The sequence below is a fragment of the Haliaeetus leucocephalus genome, unplaced genomic scaffold (assembly GCF_000737465.1).
Source record: "Haliaeetus leucocephalus isolate CR32 unplaced genomic scaffold, Haliaeetus_leucocephalus-4.0 Scaffold151, whole genome shotgun sequence".
In the NCBI taxonomy this organism is placed as follows: Eukaryota; Metazoa; Chordata; class Aves; order Accipitriformes; family Accipitridae; genus Haliaeetus; species Haliaeetus leucocephalus.
Window position 1 is genome coordinate 6,686,918 of NW_010972587.1, and position 17,765 is coordinate 6,704,682.

The 17,765-nt window shown below is 35.2% G+C and overlaps 1 protein-coding gene across 5 annotated transcripts in view; it reads right to left on the minus strand.

The window, feature by feature from the left end:
- The window catches only part of PPP1R12A (protein phosphatase 1, regulatory subunit 12A), a 75,906-nt gene that overhangs the window by 12,703 nt on the left and 45,438 nt on the right, over positions 1-17,765 (minus strand). For 4 of the 5 annotated variants that reach the window (XM_010561827.1, XM_010561822.1, XM_010561825.1 and 1 more), the window contains 11 exons: positions 17,467-17,628; positions 16,847-17,023; positions 13,026-13,116; positions 10,979-11,176; positions 10,633-10,801; positions 8,556-8,674; positions 7,786-7,851; positions 3,642-3,658; positions 2,297-2,438; positions 1,499-1,603; positions 576-623 (listed from right to left, as the gene is read on the minus strand). In XM_010561827.1, coding sequence (XP_010560129.1) covers positions 576-623; positions 1,499-1,603; positions 2,297-2,438; positions 3,642-3,658; positions 7,786-7,851; positions 8,556-8,674; positions 10,633-10,801; positions 10,979-11,176; positions 13,026-13,116; positions 16,847-17,023; positions 17,467-17,628 — 1,294 coding nt within the window. The remainder of the gene's footprint in view (positions 1-575; positions 624-1,498; positions 1,604-2,296; positions 2,439-3,641; positions 3,659-7,785; positions 7,852-8,555; positions 8,675-10,632; positions 10,802-10,978; positions 11,177-13,025; positions 13,117-16,846; positions 17,024-17,466; positions 17,629-17,765) is intronic. The other variant, XM_010561826.1, reaches the window with a different exon arrangement.

A 17,765-nucleotide genomic window follows, 5' to 3' on the forward strand; every position in this document is an offset into this window, starting at 1 on the left:
CTTCCCACACTGCTTATTCATTCTTCCTCCCACCTCAGTATCATATTCCCTCTGGAAAAAGTTACAGTACAGGGAAAGAGACAGATTATGATTAATTTTATATCATTGGCAGGTTTAAGGTCTCACGTCTGTGAGGGAGAAACAGCTACTTCATTACCAACAATAACTGGTAAAACAACATGCATGCCTCTGGAAAGCTCTGAGGAAATTAAAGTCTCTGAATCTTGGAAATGCATTAGAAGATGAGGCACTCTGAATCTGCTTAACCCTCTGGAGTGCCAACATTGTTTTGGATGCGATGGATCAAGCGGCAGATCTCTGGAGGGCAGTGGGGTTTAGAACCTGGTTATCACAAACTAACAGGCAACCTGAAGGCAATTCTTAAGAGTAATTCCATCTCACAGCATCTCACATTCATTGCCACTTTGAAACCTAAAACCCCCAAATCTTCTAAAAAATGCAAGTTATAAGAAAGGCTTCTGTTCCCACTAAAATATATCCAGGCTAGGGGTTGCAAAACAAACTAAAACAAAGCCTGAATTGGAGTACTTAAGAGATCTTTGGCAGAAACTCACCCTTTTCTCCATTTCCAAGAGTGATCTGTCAGCAAATCTTTCTTGTCTCTGAAACACAAAATTAATAAAGACATTGATACTTGTTCTTAAACAACATAAAACTGAGAAAAAACAATTTGATTGGACATTTTATTATTCTGTCCGAAGTATGTCTTCAAAAGCATTTCAGGGAAGTAACACTGAAATAAAGAATGAAGAAGAATGAACTGGATTTATCATGCACTTCCTCTGTGACCATCCCTAAGTAATTTGATCACTACATAGCTTTTGGCAAATAGGAGTAATATAGTATTTCTACCTAAAAGCATTACAAAACAAACATCTTTTTAATGTACATCACTAATGCTTACGGGGTACGCATGGAAGACGCAAGCACAGGTAAATTGTGGCAAATATGATCCAAGAATAGAAAACTCTTTCTACAGCAATTTATGACTAATTTAACTTTTGTGTACATATTTGACATTACTGTATGCAGCACTGTTATCTGACAGCAGTTATCTGTAACTGGAATGCACTATTTGCTCTTCAGTTCTAAGATAAAGCTATCTAACCAGCCAGGAAGAACTGGCAGGTTATGCCAATCTGTCAGCAGGTTTATGAATTCATCAATCAATCCCGACCAACAGTTTGAATATAAACTTAACAGTGCAGAAAGCGTTTATCTCTACCCTGCAAAGAAGTTCCAGATACATGCTGGCAAGAACCACTACTACTTAAATAGGCAGGAGGCAGTCTCACGCATTTTGTTCACAGCTGAAGACCAGAATCCTGCGCTGTTTTCTCTTTAGAAACAGAGAGGTACTCTTCTTCACTCCCATCTTTGGATAAGAAACAGAGCCGATGCCTAGTAAAGAGCAGCCCATAGCCTGGGGTGCTTCTAGTTTGTCAACGAAGTACATGTTTTTTTGTTTTATACAAACCTGAGTGGTCTTCTCCAACTGTAGCTTAAGATCTGTAAGTTCCATGTTGGTATCATGTAACTGTGCTTTCAGTTTTTCATTTTCAGCTAGAATCTGTTCATAAAGCTGAGAGAAGATATTAATTTAAAAAATACTGAGTAATAATTCAGTGCGGTTAGCTGAAAAATTCAAAAACCATGATTAAGCTGCATGTAAAATGAACAAATACCCACTGATAGTCTAAGAAGTAAAAATCGGTTATAGATTTTAAAGGTCTTTAGAATTAGCAAGCACTTTAAAGAACTGTTACCAAGTATTCCTAGAAACAAGCAACTTTGCATAGGGAGCACATAACTTACCTTACACATATTACAAAAATACTTGCCACTTTTTTTGCTTCAGACTTCACAGATTAGACACCACAGTAAACTTTCTGACACACTCCTCTATTTTAAAGCAAGATCTAAACAATTTACAGTATATATATGTGAGCTAGCAAACACATAAAATAAAAGGCTTCACATATGTATAAAGCAGTTTCAATGATACAATCAACCAAAAAAATAGTATGATAGTATTTGTCATAAAAAATGGATCTTGGCTCCTCTGAATTTCTTCCTTGCCTCGAAGAGAAAAGTGCAAAAGCCAGAAGCTGTTTTGTAATGTGCATTTTCCCCCACTGTAGTGGTTGCTCTGCTCCTCCATTCAGCTGAGTTGCTTTAAACTGCATTTGTTATGCAGTGTGAGATTATTTCCAGACAATTTATGAAAAACAGTAATAAAATTCTATTTTTGCACCAAAATTACTGAATCAGATACCTTCTTAAAATCAGTGCTATCTTCTTTTTCTAGTCTACTGCAGTATGGTTTCCGATCTTCAAGGTAACTCTGTGACCCCGATCGCCCCTGTGCTGAATCATAACGATCACCTGAAGACATGCTGAGGGATCCCGTATCATACCTGTAAAAGAAAAGTTCTTATTTTTCTTTGCCTTAGTGTTTAAAGTGAGACCATTCACTGTATCAAACATTGTGAGCTTGCCATTACCGGGCTGAAAAGAACCAAATGCAATCATGTATTTTAGTTAAACCACTGTCTTCTAATTTGATGCAAATTTAATTTTTACATTCCCTCAGTACTTGAAAATTCTGTGTGAAAATGTTTTCAAATTGCTCAGTCTGCCAAGTAAGTGCCTACCTTGTGTGTGCAGGAATCTTTTAAATTAAATTAAAATATTTAATTCAAGCAAATATTTACATGTCTTAAAGGACTTTATGTTAGCTTAGATACTTTAATTCTTCTTTCTTTATAAAAAAGACCTATTTTTAAAAAATGTATTACTTTAGTTGAAGGGTTTTAAAAAAGTAATCTCTAACATATCAGTCTAGATGAATTCTCCAAGTTTTATTAGAGAAACCAAGGAGATTTCAAAACTATTGTTGTGAATTCTAGTATTTCGAAATAACAGAAGCAGTTTATGAAACAAATCTTCAGCAAAGTCTTTATCCTATTAATCACTAAATTACAGTATTAATAAAGTTCAGAATAATTTCACAGTTCACTCTTCTCTGATCATGTGCCGTAGTTAGTAGTTCTATTTAACAGATCTTCAGCACAGACGGGACAGAATAAAATCCAATAATTAATTCTAAAGGTCTAAAAAAAAAAAAAAGAAATTTTTTAAAAATTCTTGATATTTCTGAATTTCCTTTTTAACAAATCTTAAGGAAATCTGATTTTCAGAGGCTCTAGTACTTTTCTTGAGATTCCTTAGAAAATTTTCAGAAGGGTATTCTAAAAGAGGGACAACAAGAACCTCTTGTCTTTTTTGTAAAAGCTGACTTCATACTGAAAAATTTGTAGGGAATGGTACTGTATCCACTGTGTTCTACAAAATGCCCAGCCTGCCTTCAGTGCACTACACATACAGAGTCCAATATATTCCCCAGAATGGAGTATCCCACCCACACGTGGAGAAAAACATTCAGTACTGTAGCTTAACAATTGTATTTCATACAAATGTTAAATATCATTAATGCCTTTTAAAGCTCAACCCAGCTGACTGCTGGGGTTAAGGTGAATTTTTACATAAAGAACTTAAAATGAGAATATGTGAACCAAAAGTGTAACGATTTTAAATTAATTTGTTTAAACTGCACATACCTTGAAAGGCTATCACTCTGAGGTGGGAAGGGGTAAAAAGAGAGAAAAAGAACAGATCAAGTCAATAATTTAATTAAGTAAAATATATAACAATCTGTGAATAAGTATAGCTAAACAGTTAGTTATGTTAAATGCACATGTTATCCAACAGCATGTATTATCTGAATATTGTCAAGCTTCAATTCTGTTATGTCTGGAACCGAAAAGAAGTATGTGCTAGAATGTACTTGCCAAAATATGATTTAGAAGGACATTAACACTACACTCTAAGTCTGGACTGTCCTAAACATTGGAGTCATTTCAGCAGTCGGTGCATTCTGCAATTTGCCTGCCTGTTATCAAAGGCATCAGAACTGTGTTCCCTCAATTCTCTATTCCTTCTTCTTCTTCTTCTCTAACATTAGCAATGTTTTGAAAAGTCAACATAATAATGACTTCAGCTCAAGATAATAATATAAACTAAGCCACAAGATCATAATTTCAACATAGCTTGATGGGAAACAAGCTACTATACCAACAACATAAGGAAGCACTTATTAGACTTAATTTAAATGACATAATTTCATGTTTTATATTACTTTCATTCATTCATTAATTCCACGTGAATCCACAGGCACAAAGTTCACTCACTTTACTTGAGAAGCAAAATTTAATTAGAAGTGATGACTTAAGAGTGAGGGAGTGCCCTCTAAGCATTACATCAGTCATACAAACCTTTTTCCCCTCTGGGCAGTCAATACAGATTCATCATTTATTTCAATTATAATAACAATCTTGAGTGAAGAAATTTCAGTCAGGAAACTCTACTGATGCATCACCACCTGGACATCCTCCAAGGTTATTCACCTAGCAGTGGCTGAAGCCTTCCCCATAGGTGGGTGTTTTAGGGGGTGGTGTGGTTTGGTTTCCTTTTTTAGAAGGAAACTGTATTTTTTCAACGTGCATAGAGGAAAAGAGCCACATTCTCCACAATACACTCAGTTTCCCCTTTGACGCCTTGAAGTGCATTTATTACGCATAGGATATCAAAAGTACGTGCTGTAGCCTAACCACTCCTACTAAAACATTGTTATTTTCTGTCAAGAGCATGAATAACACTAAGAACTTAAGAGATTCTGTAGAAAATGTCACAGTTAGGTGGCACACACCTATACATGGATAGTTTTTAAGCTACTGGCCACAACAAGATTAACTTCCACCTAAGTATTAGTCTTATCTTACGTTATTGTATACTTGAGTAAGATCAGTGTGAGATTACAGAATTCCACCATGTAATCAACAACCTAAGAAAATCCCTTTTCCACTGCTTCCTTCTCATCTCAACAAAACAGAGGAAGTTTTGTCCATAAAGACTTTAGGTTTTCTCTTTTTACCTTGAAGGAATGCCATATACAGAAAGATGCTAAGCTGGTCCTTTTAACCTTTACCTACAATCTAGGACAGCCACCACAAGGAAGTAAACCATTCCTACATTATTTCTTAACAAATACGCTTTCTAAAGGCTGTTTTTCTTTGCTTCTAGTGGACTCCCCATGCTGCCGTGGGAACGTGAAAACCTCCCAGATCTCCATTCCCCTGCTGCACTACAGCTTCCCAAACGGAAAGGCAGGTTATTAAGTCAGACACAGACCATCTTAGAAACAAAATTTTCCAGCTACACAGGGGTACAACAAATGAACTGGTGAAGTAAGAGAGCACTAATTACTAGAGGCAGGAAAGCACAGGCGCAGCCCATTCCCGTCCTCCTGGCTGAGGCTGGGAACCTGAGAAGCCGGACAAGGACTCCGTGATCTCCAAAAAAGTGTACACCAGCGTTTTCCGTCCCTCGAGAGCCGTGAAGCCCTGCTCTTGCTGGTCAAGCACCATCCAGCCTCCACACCCCACTAAAGGAGCAGCACATTTCTCAAGCACATGCCTCTTCTTGCTCCTCTCACTTTTCACAAACCACGTTTGGGTTTGGGTTTTTTTTTTTAGCCCAGCCTTAGCTGTTTTCTTTCTTTATTTTCCCCCTCAATTTCTGTCAGTTCAGCTCAGTCACAGTTTTTGACATTTGACCAAACAAACTGTGAAAAGGTGTAAGTCTACAAACTTTGCATAACGCTTGAGAAGAAATGATGCCAACCCAGATATCCCCGTGCATCCAAATCACTCCAGGCGAATGTTCTTCGTTCAGTCGCAGAACTGAGCAGCCACAGTTACAATGGCAGCACACAAGCAGTAATGAAAAATTAAAACATATGTATCCTTATCTACACAACCTGAAATAATACTTACTTCTAACCCTATGCCACCAGTCTATACAGACCATAAGGGTGCCCCTAAAAGAAACTGTATTTGAAAATGTACACTAAACTCCTAGAGAGGCACATCACATTTCAGTGAGGTTGGGACAGTTACTGGTAATGGAAATAAAATATCAAAGTCAGGTGGAATTTTCTGTACTGTTATAAATGAATGTTTCTGTAAAACTGCCACAGCAGTGAAACTGAGAAACAAAATTTGAGTACAGCATTTAATCGACACTATTAATGCCAGTTTCTCATGTTTACTCCCACAGAATTAGAAGACCTAATGACATTTATTATCCTAATATTGCTAGTTTTCACCTTTCACAAGTCACATATCTGATATCTGGCTAAAATAAAATTTCAGTCCATTTAATTATTTATCTGAGATGAATAAGAACATATTTTTTCTGGGTCCTCAAATATTTCAGGCTAGAAATTATTTGTCTAAGGTCCTTTGATTTTCTTTGTAGCATGCATCCATGTGCAAGGCTTGTTCTTGACCTCCTCTCTCTCGTTTAAATTCTTGAGTTACCACCGAAGCCTTTGGAAGGTTATAGTTATCATCTTCTACCTCTCGCTTGTAGTTTCACCACGCAAAAAAACCAGCAGCAGCACCACATAAGGGAGTAACAGAGAATTTCAGTATTTCCAAAGTTTCTGTCTTCTGAATAGCAGTACAACAAATAAACAGCAGAATTGAAAAAGCATAACTATTTTCTGAATGTCTTTCATTGTAATTCTAGTTTATTCATCTCTTTCCTTTTCTCTTCCTAGAACTGAAAAGGATTTATGAACAAATAATGATGAATTTCTACAATAAAGCATGCAAGATTTGTATCAAAGTGAAAGTAGATTTAGCAAAAAGGGAAGTGCAACTTCTTTAGGTATTTAAAAAATAAAAATAACACTGTTAACAATACAGTGGGAGGAAAGGAAACAGGGCTATGCATTTATGTTAACGCGACACAGAAATAAAAAATACAGCAAAACAAAATGGCACAGAATTAATCTCTTTAGTAAAGTATTTAAAGAATGCGTAATGGAAGCTTTTACAAAAAGGAGAGAAACATCAATTGAGTTTCATTCCTCGGTAATGAACCTGTTTCTGTAGTGTGTTACTCCAGGGTTTAGGTCAAAATAAATACATTCTGCTATACCATTTTATAGTGCAGCTTAAGTTACTACTTCCCTTTTAACCCCTCTTTATCCCATTGTCACACAACATTCAGTTTATAAGGATTTTTCCATCAAATCAAGCCTATTATACTGTTTTCCACTGACTTTTTAACAAGACTAATAATACCGAATTAGGATGCTCAGAAATCCATTTTCTTCAGTGGAGAAATGAGGCACATTGTGCTCTTCAACTTTCTATGCTTCCTTATATCAACTTCTCATATTATTTGTTAATTACATTATTGACAGCACTGGGTTTAATTTTAAAATGTTCTAATTAGTGTGCATATGTCACTGGACGTCACTTATCTGAAAATAACAGAGCAGATGGAACAAAGATTTTTGCAATGTAGAAACTGAAAGCTCCCTCCAGGAATTTGCTGCAACATGTCCCTGACCTACGTGTCAGAAATTTCACTTACATTTTCTGGATGCTAATTCTACATAATCAGAATGGAAGAGAAAAACATCAGGTTTAGCCATTGTTAATATGTTAAAAATTGTTATTAAAGCCTGCAAAGGAAATGGTACTGAACCATAGCCACAAATTATGAATCAGAAAGCATTTGTAAGAACTCTACCATATATACTCTTTTAACTGAATCCAACTGCAACAGAAATTTTATGATCAAAATGTATCTGTGAGAAAGTTAATAAGCTAATTATCTTTTTAAAATTACCTGAGTTTCTTTCTTATTTGTTCCTTCTTCTGAATCGGACTGGTGTTCCTGTTCATTTTCATCACTCTAGTGAAAGAGCGGGGAGAGGAAAAATAATTAAACTGTTGAAAGCTTACTGAGATTTTTAAGGCATTCTAGATTTTTAATATGAAAGCTAAGAGCAGTAGAATTATACCTAACTAAAATGTATAGAGAATATATAGGATACATGATGAAAATTCTCAAACAAGTACATGTTTTCAGTACCAGAAAGAGAGGAAACAGAACTTCGCATTTGGCACATGAAAATCTTGCTTTTACAAAATTACTTATTGATCCCATTACAAAGAAAAGGGAAAGGGAATCGGCTGAAACATCAACTATAACCCTTCTAATCTGACAGCAGTTCTTTCAGTTGTAAGTACATGGCTGCTTGTAACGTGCCAGATAATGAGTCTCATTCTTATAGCTTTGGTATGCTTGCAATAGAAAAGAATTGTTCAATTAGTAATTTTTTCCTTAGATTATGATTAATTCCTATTAAGTTATGGTTATTACAGTATTCTAGAATTCTTTTTAGCATTATCAACATAACTTAGACTTCATTTTGATTTTGCTCCTGAAAGCTTCAAAACAGAGAATATGTAACTTGAACAAGCATCAGTTTTTCCAGAACAGTTAGTTATATACTGTATTACTCTAAACTATTCTCTATTTTAAGAATACACTATACACATCCCATATTGCTACATGCTAAGGCTATAAATCAGCAGTAGCAGTCGTTCACTTACATCTTGAGTCCAAAAAGAAACTCCTGTAGATCGTCGTTTTTCTCTTGGTCGCCGCCTTTCCCTTATAGACTTAGGCTGTGACTTATCTTCTTCCTTTTCTTCCTCTTTTTTGCCCCCTTCTGTTAATAACAACTTGCTTATTCATTTAAGTATGACACAATCTAATTTTCTGAAAAATTTCTGAAATAATTGTCAGTCTTTAAAATGCTTACAATTACTTTTTTTACCTGAAATAAATTCACTAAAGAGCTTCTTGCCACATACAGGGTTTGCTGTAATATACATTCCTCAGAATATAGTTCTAAAATACTGTAAATATTGTTCCAATTCTTGAACAGCAACTGCAAAATACTAATTCCATCTCAGCCACCTAAACAAAACGTTACAACGTAACAGTAGTACACTACAAATTGAACTTAAAATTCAATTTTCAAAACTGTCACATAATAATTCAAACTTCTGTGTCAGTAGAGGTATAAAAGTACAAAATAAGAGAAGATAATTCTTCATCAAACAATCTTGCTTACATCAAGAATTCGACATTAAAAAAAAACAAAACCTTTATAAGTCTGTTAAGTCTTCCTTAGAGTCCCCCTTTTCATCACAGTCCTCTCCATTTTTGCTCTAAGGAAGAATAAAGTGGAATCTCCTAGATTAGATTAATACTGTATTATGGACTTCCTTTTTCTTTAAAAGAAATGCAATTGCAATTCAAAACCGACATAATACCTCAGGACTGTGTTTGTTCCCCTATGTGTTTACAAGTAATCTGTACAAAAAAAACCCAAAACAAAAAACTTGCCCAAACCAAAGTTATTTACCTATTACCATGCAGTCTATTCAGTCTGAAGTTCTTTTATTAAAGAATGAAATCACAGATTTGAGTTCAGATACAAGCATCACTTTACCATCACTAGTCTTCAGAGGTAAATAAACATTTTAGTGTGAAGCAAGAATTAAACAGAAAAGAACAAAATACAAATATTCATGGTGAACATACACCTTTCCTAATTAAGTAAATTATGATTTTACCTCTGGGCTTTCAGATGGTAATGTATTTTTCCTCCTAAAGTCATAATTTGAAAAAAAAAAACCTGCATGCATTACTGAAGAATCTTAATCTAAATTTCAGTTCATGTTAGGACAGAGGGAAAAAAATGAGAAAGCATATCCCTGAGGCTTAGCCCCAACAACTTCCTCAGAAAATACCAATCTAGGGAATATGGCAATACTGCTATATAGTTCATGAAGGTTTGATCAATGGATCATTTAATCTGATCCTCTGTATAACAAAATTATCAATTTCTATCAGTAATTCTATTCAAGTTACTGATCAGTAACTTGAATTAAAGTATTTCTCCCAAATCAACTGTGGCATGCCTCCGACAGAGAACAGGAGATCACATGGTATGTCAACAGTCTCCTCGTCAGGCACAACATCTCTGACAATTGTAGCAGGTGATTCACAGTTGAAATGAGGGCAAAAACTCTGTGACATCAGAGAAAAGCTTTTTTCTGACCTCTGAATCACGCATCTGATCCTCAGCTTAAGATGACATAAACGAGTTAAGTATCTAGAAGTACAGTTCCATTAAATGTTCTGAACTACCATTGGAATATCCCCTCCCCTTTGTTTTCAGCTGCTCATGAAACCCTGAGAGGTCCTTAAAGCATTAAAGCATCCTTCCAATCCTTCAGGGTGGAAGGACTGAAACAAAGCCCCACTAATTTAGCAATTATTTCATCAAGTAAAATTCCTCCTCAATACCTGTAGTATTTTATTATAGTTGCTGTGTTAAAGGAGAAATGAAAGCATTATGTGGATACTGGTGGCAGCATATTTGATGCTTCTATGACCCACCGATGAAAAACACAGATTCACATGCTAAATGGCTGCAAAACACCAAGTACAGAAAACCTTTTTTTCCTCTCTATATGCAAGTTTGGGGATATCTTACAGAAGATGGGAGTAAGATACGTCCCCGGTGGTCTTACGTATCGCACCCCATTTTGAACTACCTTTAGAAACATAAGCTGCCTTTTGTCAACTAAAACAAACAAAAAACAGTACTCCTACCTCTCTCACTTTCCTTTGTTCCACTCCGAGAATAGGCAGAAGTTATACCTATAAGGCTGTTTGGTCTGTTTAGTTGACTTGAAGTTGAAAGAGAGCTAGTGGAGGTGGAGAGTGAAGAGGTGGATGATGAAGAAGTTGAAGTTGAAGTTGGTCTATAGCGATGATACGGCTATTCAGCAGAAAAATGTCAAAATTAATTTACCAAGATTAAAAAAATATAAAACACGGGATAATAAAACATTTAAATATATAAATAATTCTTAGAGTAGTACCAAAATTAAAATAATATAGTTGGAGTTAAGATTCGTATAATTTATCTACCTAAAGAGACCCATCATGAAAATACCTCTTCAACAGTTCGGGAATATCTTTGTCTATAATCGTCATCTTTAGTTTCAGATTCTTTCTTTTCTTCTTGTTTTTCTTTGTCTTGCTTTTCTTTCTCTTCTTTTTCTTTTTCTTCATTTTCCTGTTCTCTGGTTCGCGTGGGACGACTTCTTCCTATAGTTTTTTCAGCTTCTTGAAGATCTGTCAGCGTTACACCCTGTGAAAACAGCAGCCAGAAAACAACATTTTGTGTATCACTCATATTAATGTAGATGATCATATTATGTAAATACATATTTTAAAGATAAAATTCAGCTTAAGAAAATTGATTCTATCTATTAAGAAATAAATTTTACCTAGATATTCTACCTATAAGCTTTTCTCTCGAATCTTGGAACCAAACATCCCTCTCTGATTAGTGGCAAGTGTTTGCTGTAATGTGATCTACCACAGATTCTCCAGCAACACAATTTTTAGTTGAACTAGTGTATACAGATCATGTAGAAAATCATACAGAAATCATTTAAGAACCCACTAGATCGTTCCAATATCATCGTAAGCATACTTAGTATTTTTGAAGGAACCCTAAAAATACAATACTTATCAAATTTTCAGAAATGTTGATACTTTACAAATTCACTCACTGCAACTGGATTTTCAGGTCAACAACACATAAAAAATGGCATTGACAGCACCGGAGAAAGTTGCAACTCATTTCTTATTTCCTTGTTATTCTGACACCAAAAACTAGTTTTGAAATAAGCTCAGAAAGCAAACAATTTTTTGAAGACAGCTTTCTCTACTGCACTTTTCAGCTGATATATCTTACTGAGATACTGCTCAAAACATTTTGTAACCAATTCTTCAAAGCCAACTTTGCAGCTTATCAGTTATTTAATTGCTTTTGTGTTGATAATGTTTTAATACAGTAATTCCTGGTAGCTTCTTCACTGTAAAGATTCAACAACAATTGGTCTGTAGTTGACCATCTCTCAGGGCTCTGAATTAGTATCAAGAGGTAAAAAAGAACTCCAGTAAGATAAAGTTGTATCAAGCAGTGTGGATCTCTCAATAGGAAAGGTAACCAGAAATATTTGAAGGGGTTAAAACTGCAAAGATTTGAAAGTAACATCAGTAAACAATGTAGATATAGACTTGGCCTTATTTCTTTGTGCTGTTTTATCAAGGAACTATTTGCTGATTATTCTCAGTTTGTCAGCAGACACGGGAAGAGATGGGTAGACGCACTCCAGAGGATAGTGGTTGGAAATTGCTCCACTGCCCAAAAAGCGTTCAAGTACCATTTAGAGATAATCTATTTTGGTACTGTCACATCCTTCCCTAGGTTAGGACTGCACTGGTTGCAATTCAGTATGAGGTAGTTCTGACAGAAATTGAGAAGAACCACCAAATATATCGGTATGCAAACTAAGAGAGAGAAATGCTGAAAGGAGACATGCAGTTAGATTCTAGATTATTAGCAAGTAACAAAAACCTCTTCCTTAGTACTCTTCCGTGCCCACAGAAACTAGGTTGCATGTATTTTTTTCTATGCCATGGATCTTATTAGCTAAATGTTGGTCAGCTCAATCGCATTATCTTCAATAGTCCGTGCACAGAAAAAGACATAGAAATGAAAGTAAATATAGTACGCTATGCCCATTTCTCAAGTATTAAGTCTTCAGCTAGAAGCGTATAGCTGTTAGTTCTTGAAGAATTCAAAGTCTTAGATTTAAACATCTACATAACATCAGATACAATTACTTGAGTAAGCCATTTTACCATAATGCAATCAAAAATTTCCTTTCAGTGGATGAGTCTGTGCTTTCAAATTTGTATTAAGTCACTCTTCAGTGATTAGAAAAAGCAACTTTCAGTACACAATGAAGGGTCCTAAAGCTTTCAGGGAAGAAAGGGAAAAAAAAAAAGAAGCTTTATTTCATCAGGTACAAGCTGTTTTATACCAGGAAGACCCACCAGTTTATTTGGAGCTTTACTGGGAAATTAAAACTTCACTGTACTCAGAGAGCTACATGGGTATGTTTCCATAAATGTAGAAGTTTTACCTGCGTAGATCTTCTAGACTGTCTTGCTTGCCTGGATCTAGCTTTTCTTTGGGACTCTGACTCTTCATCCCGTACTGGAGTGAGGTATGATCTAAAGAGTTAATTACAAACAACATTGGCAAACAATAATTTTTGTACAACTATATTAAATGGCCAGAGAAAAAAAATCCCACAACACAGTATGACTGAAAACGAAAGCAGTTAGAAGAAAATCTTTAACTGTATAAGACTGATTACATTGTAGACATTTCATCCGTATCATAATGATCTGTTCATCAAGATAGCGGCTTTAGAACTCAATTAAAATACACAGTGTTTTCCTACTTAATTTAAATTTCTTTTTACCACTTTCTCTAAATATAAATTAAGCTTTTTTTTGGTATTTCACTAGTCTATAACATAGGGATAGAAGACCTCAGAGATTCAGCCAGTTACACATTTATACATAAAATTTGTGTGTGTGTGTTTTAACATAACTTGTAGGCTTTTAGAAAAAAGCTACATGTACTGCTAATGCAGAAAAGCTGATTATACCATCTATTGTACCAGAGATTAAAAATCCATGGGGAGGTGGTTACCGTATTTTCACATGAATCATCCATGCTTTGAGTAATCCAACTCCCTTTGAAAAAACTGTACTTAAAAATAAATCCTTATGAAACCCACAAAAATCCTGTAGAATAATCAGGTAATTGAAATCAAAGCCAAAAGGCTACTAGAGTAGACATACAAGGTCTGAACTCTTTAAAGAAATTCTCCAATCCAGGTAACTGGGGTAAAAAAAAAACAAAAAAAAGAGATACATATACATACATAAATGTATATATTTTGTAAGTATGCAACACGTATATATATATGTACATATATAAACCCATCATTAAAGAACTTAAAAGTTTGGAATGTATTTATTGATTTTCTATTACAGAATATTCTGAGAATGCCGTTATAATTTAACATTTAAAAAAAACCCTTAGATTAGCTAAAAATTAGAAAATTTTGAAAAAGCAAAATCAGAAGGTTGCGAAAAGGTTGCTTAAAACACAAAACCTCTCTGAGCTTCTTTATACCCTAAAATTAGCTACATTAAAAACAGTAGAGTCAGATTCTGTAATATTTTCTGATTGTCTATGTTTTTAAAATGTCATTAGTTAAGAATAACTGGCTAATGATTCAATAATTGGCCAGTGGTTATGTTTTAAAAGCCATCACCTATTAACGCTTAAATCATTTACCTATGGAAAGAACAGTTCTTTGGTCACCTGATTATATATTTGTTAGCCTTAGCACATACCTAAAACAACTCTAAGTTTTAAAAATAAACTTCATTTACACAGACTTATGGATTACTGCCCATGTTCTATCTCTATTAAACGAATTACCCCCAAGCAGGAAAATATTTATAATTAGCCGCTATACTTGCAAATGTAGAAACATCTCCTATCTTACGACGCATCTTAAAAATCTCCCACTATATTAATTTGATTTCCCTATCCTGTTCTCTTGCAAACAGCATTTTTGATAGACTTTCCATTTTCCTAGAACCCTAGGCCCTATCTTTATTAGGAAATGGGTGCCTGTTAGCTGCTTTAGCTAACATGACCTGAAATATTACCTACCTAGGAGGTACTGATTGCAGAGCAGGTGTAATCTTTAGGGCTTGAAAATTGCTACAAATTAGTCCATATAACTTGCTCTTTAGTAACTGGTGTACATACACCTACCCTCCAATAAATCTGAAATACTTTAAGCCTCACTGAGGGAAAATGAAAACTCTCAACTTGCCAGGCGCACACTACAGCTACTGTCCGAGTAGTAAGTGCCCTTCCCTAGCATCCCCTGTGCATGCCACGCTGGTTACCTACGCAGTATTACTCATGATACAAAGATTTAAAGTTTGTCATTCTCTTCCCGGTTTCTCTAAACCAATCCTAAACATTAGATAAAGAATATAGTTTCTTCAGCTATTCCAAAAGGAGGCACCATTACATGCTTCATTACTAAAAGTAGCTTAGAAAGTCTTTACTTTTCAAATATTCTTTGAAATACTATTTCAAACATACTTTCTAAATACACACTTTCAGTCCATAAATACGTATTAATCAACTTCATTTCTTAAGAAAATATTTAGCATATATTTCATATACAGGCAAGTTTTTCATGTGCATATAAACATACATAGATACACGCACATATATATACGTATCTGTATATATACAGATAGATATGCATGTGCTGATACTGAAAGCACTACCTTCTCACATGCACGCAGTAATTATTCCAGTTTTGCCGATTTCTAAGATTTAATGGATATTTTAATATGCCATCAAGAATGCATCTGCAACAGTATATTACACAATTGGCCCAGGGCCAGACAAAAACAAGGAATTTCAGGCCAACTGCAGGTATCTAAAACGTATGTAGTATATGCGCATTAGTATACACACACTAGTGAGAGCAAACAAGACAGCAAAAGCCTTAATTCTAAATTTCCTTGCTTTTCTAGCTCATATGAGACTGAAATAGCATTTGCATTTAAAAATTGGAACTACTTTTGAAAAAAAGATGCATTTTGTAGGTTTTGCTTTTGATTTGTCAGGTTCAGTTAAATTTCGCTACGGAAAATGCAGGTTCCGACTACGGCTGTTACTGAAATGGATTGTAAGCACGTGTGGGCAGCTCCTGAATCATGGTGGGGAATTAAAAAAATAATCCCCATTTCACAGAAGTTCTTTCATCTCAGTTTTGCGTATGAAAGGAAGACTATGGAAAACAGACTATCCTAAATAGGCTTAAAGCTATGAGGAATCTTTAAATGTTGTTGCTGCCTTAAGTGAATCAAAAGAACGCAGGTTTCTTCTGTAAGAACGAACAGCTTCATTACCTCCGTGAACATACAGAGATACACACATCTGGCACTGATACAGGAGATGCAGTTTCAAAACTACTGCAGGAACAACACAGAAATCGGAGCTTGCATTTCAGCGGAAGTGTTAAAGGGTAAATAAACATTTATAAATATCCAGAAGAAGAACAACCCAGGGAAAGCTAACAGGTATTAACAACCTTGTGAAATCTTATTTTTGCTTCCATAAATAGCAGGTAACAACTCTTTACGGAAACATAAATATGCATGAATCTTAATTCACCCTCCATGTAACTGTAACAGAAGAACCACCATATTCTTAAAATAAGATTTACATCAGCTTCTTAGTCATTCTTCATACTGAATAGCTCTTAAACCATTGCATTTACAACTGTATATTCTGTTTCAAGTAGAAGAGACCCTAAGTGATGCAATGAAATAAACAGAATGTGTTGGGTTCAATACTCTTTCCTCAGTAGTGCCAGGCACACAAAATGACCAAAAAAATGCTACGTAGTAACTTATCGGCATACTGCCAGTGGCACAGTAGCTCAATCAGCAGCAATGTACTGGTAGTAAGTAATTAATTATTGATTTTCTTATTTTTAATTCAGTGTTTTTACATAGTTCCATTATGGGTATTTTAAAGAGGACTCATTTAATCTATTAACAGAAATAGAAATACGAAAATATCACATACCAAATGAGAACCCAAGGCCAGTCAAAAATACACAATATCAAGGTTTAAATTTCATGAATGGTCTCTACCATTCTTGAATGGTACTAAGCTCTCAGATAAACTGAGGCACGTTGCTAGTTGTTTCAACACACAGCAAGCAAACAACACCGCTTTACATACTGTACTATCCGAATTTGTGGTAACCAACACATTCCTTTAAATAAGAAAAAAATATAACTTTTGTATAAGAGCAACATTACTCTTAGGACCTTTACACACCTCCGTCTCTCCCTGACCTCTGATGTTGAGGACACAGTGCCAGAAGTAGCTGTAGTCATGGCTGTGGTAGTGGCTGTAGCATTTACAACTGATGGTGCAACAGGAACGGTCACTGCTGTAGGAACATTGTCCTTTTCTTTCTCAGTACTATCCTCAGCCCACAAACGATTTGAGGTACTACAGCATAACAAGCAGCAACACAAAAAAAAGAGAAAAGGAAACAGCTAAACAATGAAAGCACTTTACTAAACAACTAGTAACATGTAAATTGAGGGATGGATTTTTTTTTAAAAAGCAAACTGAGAAATGTCTCTACTATGAAAGCTCAACTTGAGCTATTAAATTGAATAAATTAAGAATTGAGCAGTTCACAATAATCGAATTTTTATTCTTCATACCCTTCTAACATTGGATTTATTCTTTTATACCAACACGGCTGTCACTTTACAGTGGAAAGCCGTTCACAATTTTCAAGCCAAATTGTATAAAATCAAAACAAATTTAACAGGAAAGTGAAAAAATCCAGAGCCCCAGGATCTACTAAACAAGAACGCATGCACATACATAAGCACACAGTAGACCTGACAAAAAGAAAAAAAGAAATGTGCTGGTGCCATTACCTGCTTTGTACACCTGCTGAAGTAGAACCCGTTGTACTCTTTGTAGTAGTGTTTGCGCTGGCAGGCAGTGTTTTCTGAAGACCAGCAGAAGAGGTAACTGTTGATGCAGTACTTGGAACATTAGAACTAATCAAATCATCTTGTCTTCTACCAAAGGAGCCACTGAAGGAGAGACATGTGCAATGGATGCATTTGTATTACTTATCTTTGCTCATTAAAATAACACAAAGCTGTGAATGATCCATTAAATTCCCGTCCATGTATTCTGTGTCTCAGTTGAGTCTCAGAAAATTCTGGGG